Source organism: Perna viridis, chromosome 8 (genome assembly GCF_037379345.1).
Source record: "Perna viridis isolate PV_CMFRI_1.1 ecotype Kerala chromosome 8, ASM3737934v1, whole genome shotgun sequence".
In the NCBI taxonomy this organism is placed as follows: domain Eukaryota; kingdom Metazoa; phylum Mollusca; class Bivalvia; order Mytilida; family Mytilidae; genus Perna; species Perna viridis.
Genome location: NC_142452.1, coordinates 11,131,940 through 11,139,005, shown reverse-complemented (window position 1 = coordinate 11,139,005; position 7,066 = coordinate 11,131,940). Strand labels below are relative to the sequence as shown.

Below are 7,066 nucleotides of genomic sequence, written 5' to 3'. Positions count from 1 at the left end.
TGGAATTTAGGGCAGTCTTCTACATTGGTTCAAAAATTATCTAGAGGGAAGGTCTCAAAGGGTAGTCATAAATGGTTCTTCAGAATGGTTACCCATTGGCGCTGGAGTTCCTCAGGGTTCTATTCTTGGTCCCCTGTAATCTATCTTATTTATCAATGATATAGTAACTGATATAAAAGCAAACATCAGATTATTTGCGGATGATACCAGTCTCTTCCTCGTAGTCGATTCCCCTAACGACACAGACTCCATACTTAATGACGACTGACTTAAAATTCATAAATGGTCTAAGCAATGGTTAGTTAGCTTCAATGTCAGAAAAACAGAGACTATTACTATTCTCAGAAAAACAATAAACCTGTTCACCCCACGTTATATTTGAATAATCAGCCTATTCAGTCTGTAGACAATCATAAGCATCTTGGTCTAATGATTTCGAACAACTGCTCTTGGCATAATCATACCGATTACATTATCAAAAAAGTGTATAACCAATTAAATGTTCTACGGAAATGCAGAATGATTCTTGATAGATTTACTTTGGAAAAGTTGTATATGTCTTTCATTCGACCAGTTCTAGAATATGCCGATGTCATTTGGGATACTCAAAATCAAACTTAGACAGATAATTTAGAAAATGTTCGAATTGATGCAGCAAGAATTGTAACTGGTGGGACAATGCTTACTTCTTTAGAAAAACTTTATGAAGAAACTAAATGGGAAACTTTGGCCTCCAGATGTAAAACTCATTAACTTCATCTTTTCCATAAAATGTTAAATAACAAAACACCCAATTACCTATCAGATCTTGTCCCTGATACAATTGCAAATCGCCACAATCATAGTACTAGACAAGCAAATAATATCGCTAACATTTTTACTCGCACTAATCTTTACGCAGACTATTTTTTACCTTCAACAGTAAAACTGTGGAACAAATTAGATGTAAATGTGAAGTCAGTAGATTCTGCTGCAATCTTTAAGCGCCTAATCCATAGTCAAAATGATAAAGTACCAGCTTATTATTATACCGGTACAAGGTTAGGACAAATACTACATTCACGACTGCGATTGAAATGTAGCGCCCTTAATTCCCATTTATTTTTTAAAAATCTTGTCAATTCACCTACTTGTACTTGTGGCAAAATTGAAACCACTAATCACTTTTTATTCCACTGTCCAAAATATTGAACTCTAAGAACTGAACTTCTAGCCTCGCTAGCTTGTATTTATGTTATTATACTATTGTTTGAATTTCTAAATAAAATATGAAAAAGTCAATTCTCCAAAAAGGAAAAATAGGAATTTCACCAAATTTAACAGACCTTCAAATAACTGCAATGAATAACTGAGAAGTTTGAAGTTGAATCCAATGTGCCATTTTCAAAATATGAGATGAGGTAAAATCTTACATACACCTTTTTAGCCCACCATGCGAAAGACAATGTGAGCTATGCCATCACTTGGCGTCTGTTGTCTTCATCGTTAACAATTTTTCAAAACTCATCTCTGGAACTGAAGTGGGGATTTTTTATTTGTCAAAAACATGGCAGCCATTACTGAAAATAGAACAGGGTTTAGACAGAAGGCAGCAAGTATTTTTGTACCTGAGTAAGTCTAAAGTGCAAAATGTGACAGCATGATGCTTGTTTCTGGTCCAAATTGGTACAAGTCATAAACCCCAAATTTAATCCAAGCCTGGCACTTTGTGGTACAATTTAAAAAAGATCCAATTGCTTATAGTTGAGTTATTGTCATCAGGAAAATATTTGTTTTTGTTTCCTCACTTATAAACAATTTAAGTCCAATCCCAGCCTCACCTTGTTTTTGGCCCCTAATTCAAAAGCAGTTCAAAATCAATACCAAATTTTCTTTTGTGGTTTGGAACCTTGTTTTAAAGTTAAAAAAAAAAAACAACTTATTTTCATGCTATGGCACAAAAAAAACAGGTGTCTACAAGAGAAGAAAGCACCATTCCATTATGTGACTATTTGTGAATGTTTTTTTTTTTTTTTTAAAGTTCTGTATATTTGAAAGAGAAATTCCAATTCCAGTGGTCTTGATAACAAAATACTGAATTTATGTATGATTTTTTTATTGTAGTGATAACATGATAAATACAATGAATCAATGATAAAATAATCATAATAGATCTCCAATGATAACAGAGAATAGAATGTACAAGCACCTGCTAAATTTAATTGATTATAAAATGTCATCTCTTTTCTCTCTTAATTAAAATATAGAATTATGTAAAATCATGATTATGATATGATGGCTTATTTACAATCTTAGTACATTTAGTGCCATTTGTATAAAAGAAATGTATATCTTTTAAAGCAAGCCTATCAAATTCACAGTGAAATGAGATTCAACAAAACTGCACATAGACTTAATTTCTAAAAAATGGTGCATTAAAATATTATTTTTCTATCTTCATTGCAACATAAAATAGTGACATTTAAATTCTTAAAACTTCAATTTCAATGCAGTGAAATAAAAAATTTTAAAATCTTAAAATAAAAGGTGCTATAATATTGACAAAACCCTGAGCTTAAGTGGAAAATAAAAAAAATGTAATAAGTATGTAATTCTTTTTAAATACTATGAGAAATGGTTCAAATTCCTGAAATGTTTATTTCCTACTTCTTTTTTATATTTTACACATTAAAAAAATTCAGAATATTACTAATGTGGCAACTCAGGTTTTAAAACCAGAAACAATAAAAATCCTTCAGTGGTAAAATAGCCACTACACAAATTTCGGTGGGTCTTTTTATACATGTATCAATATCTGGATTTCACTATAGAAAAATATACAATATATGTACACAATCATGACAAAATAAAAGGGAGAAATAGACTTCTCAACCATTGGTAAATAAAACCATTCTAAAGAAAAATTCTGTTACTTTTGACTAGAGGATCATGTGCCATAAAATCCACTTAATAACTCAAGATAAAAAATGACAAGACTTCTAAAAATAAAACCAATTATAGAATTGGAATGTCTTACTAATGCTTGGAATGTTAGTTATCAGTAAATTTTGAACCAGAAAAGTTAGTTTTTTCCTTCACATTAAGAAGCTTTTGCTTTTTATGTTGTAAGATCCTGATTTATTCAAAATTGAGAAGGAATGTGTATAATATACAGGGTAGGCAAAAACCCAACATTGCTCAGTATTAATCCCATATGTTGCCCAACCTGGTAAAAACCTGGGCAGTCAATACTAAGCCAACCCTGATAATATCTCATGTGATACAATCTTTCTATGCATAGCTAAATGTCATGACTCTATCTTTGTGTAATAAGTCTTATCACAATACAACCACCACTCCTCAGCTGTACAATGTAAGGGAGATAAGAAGTACCAGAATTGTTATGGTGAGTGTCCTCCCTTTATTGACATCTCGCTCAGGGCAAATCCTATTGCACATCCAATAACAATTGTAACACCAACTGTCAACATACTCCACATGAATGCATAGTTTGCCCATTTCTCTGAATACCTCAGGTCTCCCTCATTGTATGATCTTCTTGACATGACTGAAGAAAATAATATGGACATGATTATAAATAAAATATTGGAATACCAATACCATCAAAGGGCTTTGACAAAAAAAAACATGTCCCTTAAATCTGACAGTTCGAGTTTCATGCATGCTTTTAGAGTTTATTATTGTGTGAGTATATAATTAACTGACAGGTGGATGCAGGCAAAAACCCACATTAGTAAAACAGGAGTGTAAAAATCACATGAATAGCTACACGCAGTGTAAAAGGCACAGAAAAATGTTATTTTGTAAAGGGAAACCAGTTCAGTAAGAAAAAAAATGAATTATGAAAACTAGTCAAACTGCAAATAAAGTACAATATATTTCCATGTAAAGAAAGCTAGGTACTGGCTATGATTGAAAAAAAAAAGAAAGCATGAAAAGGAATATCAGACCATGCATATTACAGTCTGAAAATATTATGAGCTATCCAATAGGTGACTCACATATTTACTAGAACAATATATATTAAGGTACCAGTCTAATTAAAATTAGCCCCTTCGATTTTTATTTGTTTCGGCAAATTTAAAAAAAAAAAAAAAAACGCAAGGTCTAATTATAATTATACTGATTAATGTACATCTTTACAGCTGTATAAATGAATTTAAAAGGGGTTGAAATTCTAATAGAAAAGTTGGATGGAGTGCAGAAATAAATAGAACAACTAAATGTTAATTAAAAATTATCAAGGGTAAAACACGCATATGACAGAAAATTGTCGGGTAAAAGATTCAAAATACTTACATGAAAACAACACGGCAATAGGTCCAAGAAGAGGGTTCAACACTGAGACAATAATAGCAAGAACAACATAATTCTCTGGTCGTTTCCCGATGTATCTACCATCTATAATGTTTTTATTCACAAATACAGGGTCTTTGGTAACCAATATTTCCTTGTCTGTCGGCATATTGTCTACATTAAAAATGAAAATCATTGCATTTTAGATAGGTAGTACGATGATCCGTCCCCTAGAGTAATTACATTGTATAAAATTATGTGCATAAAATTAAGTGTCATATACTGCAACTTATTACTTACAATTTTTTATTTATGACTATGGTCGTGGATAAAAAATTGCAATATTTGAAACAGGGAGAAGTTTTCCAATGGTTCTTTTTTTATTTAAAAAGGAGCAGAATTTTTCTTACTGAGTAACTGCTTGATGTCCATTATTCCATTAAATCAACAATTTTATATAATTACTCTTGAACTGTTCATGTACTTAATTTGCAAATACTAATAACATAGTATATATAATAACTATAATCTATTCATTTATCTTCTAATATTTAAGAAAGATATCAAGAAAAGGATAGATAATTTATTTTCAATATTTATGTTTAATATTTTAATTGTTGAATTCATAATACATCAAGTTTATGATTGGGGACGGATCAACTAGGGATGGATCTACATGAAAACTATAGATGTAGCACTAAATACTAAACAGAGAGCTCAAATTTCCTATGTTTGTTCTTTTGTTTCTGATGATTTTTTCTCTATTTAAAATAATAGTGCAATACATGTTTAAAATCATACTGTAGATAAAAGGGACTGGGATGTTTTTGAAATATTAATGTTCAAAGCTTCTATATATTAAAAAAACATATTTTGATGTAAAAACATACATATCAAGTCCAGATCTTGGAAAATAAAAAAATAAGTATTAGTACTCTAAAAATTTATTCTGCCTTTATATGCCATCTAGCATTAAAAAAAATGTTTCGAGCCTATACAAAAATCCATATGACTGAAATTCACATACTCTTATATCATAAAGTTTGAAACTTAAACAATGAGGCATCCGGCTTCCTTCCTTGTATATGATGTGGGACATGTGTAGTCCCTTTGACTTGCTGTGGTAAAATTAACTTATCAACACTGGATTTGGCTCCATATTTCAATATTTTTGGGTTTTTTTATACTTCTTGTATACAATTCATTTTTAAAATCATGAAATTTATCAGTATTTGCCTCTGTTGCTGCTGTAATCCCTTTTGGGTATCAAGTGTACAGAGGTTAGGTTACTCCTAAAACATCTGTACAGCATATCAAAATCTGTAATATTTATATGATTGGTATTTTTGTATTTATTATAAGGGGGTAGAAAATATGGATACATGTAGCAACATTACAAGCTACTGAAGTCATGATCACTACAAATTTTGCCAAACAACAGTGGTTACACACACCATAATTTTCATTTAAGTACTAGATCTACAAATCATCCCTTTAGATAAGGTATGATCAGGTAAATGGTAATTAGAACGGTCTTGGTCCGGAGCCATGAGTCACACCTGAAATTCAAATTTCTCTTCCAAATTGTTTTTTTACCTGTGTACCTGCACACTGTGATCAATGAACAAGCTGTTGTACGTCTATTTTAAACCGTTACAAATGCACAAATTTCGGTCTTACCTGTTTTAAAATTTAGGTTTTACATAGAACTTTCTTGTTTTATTGTATTGTACATTCACTTCCTATATTTTCACCTGTCATTGCACATGCGCGTTACTAGTTTCCGTTTACCTGAACAGGTAAAATTTGTTTATTGCCCAACGTTCACTTGTTCTGTTCCAATATCGAATACCCCGGTCATTAATCATCGCGTGTAGGAAGGTATTAAATCTATGTAATTAACATGATCCGAAAGGGATCAATTAACTTGTATAATATAATTTCCATTAACAGGTGCGTCGATAATAAAGTTATACAAGATAAATGTATTTGTATATTAATTAATAATAAATGATCATTAATATACAAGTGTTAGCAATTAGGAAACTTGGATAATGCCTGAAAGATACGGTTTAGTTTATCAAGTGATGTCCATACGGAAGAAAGTTCAGATCCATACTAAAGGCACGGATCCCAGGATAAGCGCTTCGAGCATACCAGTGGCGGATCCAAAGGGGGTGCAGGGGGTTGGCGACCCCCATTTTATTGGAAAATTTGTCATTTTCATGTGCATAATTGACACGAAACTAGCACCCTTTCTTCTGAGGAACCCCGGGTGGCATCCCTCCTTTCCATAGTGTCTGGATTCAGATATTTATGTTAACCCCGTTTAAGCGAAGACATTTAAATAGCTGATTCCACAATATCTAAATTCAATGTTTAGTACATTCCTTATAACTAGAAAACGGCAAGAGATATCCGAAATATGATCGATTGAATAATTCAGAGATTTTCATAAGGAATCCAATAAAAATAATTCAGAAATCGGACCAAAAATAAAAACGATTTTTTTTTTGGTGTGGCCCCTTTGACTCCATAATACCCGAAAGAACTTACTTTGACAATTCTTTAATATTCCAAGAGAATTTTAACCCCAATTCGTTAAAAATAATAAGTTTTCGCCTCGTAAATATTTGATGCCAGGAGTAAATAAAATGGCCGTTACTATTTAAAATTCAAATTTGATCTGTATTTCATGATACTCAATAACTGTACAAAGTTTAAAACGACCCTTCAATATCTTCTAAAGAAAAAATATCATTTGGCTAGA

General features: G+C 31.4%; 1 protein-coding gene across 1 annotated transcript; it reads right to left on the bottom strand.

Moving 5' to 3' along the window:
- Window positions 1-2,078: 2,078 nt before the first annotated feature.
- Window positions 2,079-6,093, bottom strand: LOC148609313 (uncharacterized). The gene is made up of 3 exons (XM_088541495.1): window positions 5,977-6,093; window positions 4,300-4,470; window positions 2,079-3,547 (listed from the first exon to the last, which is right to left on the bottom strand). The coding sequence occupies exons 2-3, from the start codon at window positions 4,463-4,465 to the stop codon at window positions 3,381-3,383; spliced, it is 333 nt and encodes a 110-aa protein (XP_088397621.1). The 5' UTR covers window positions 4,466-4,470; window positions 5,977-6,093; the 3' UTR covers window positions 2,079-3,380.
- Window positions 6,094-7,066: the final 973 nt, after the last annotated feature.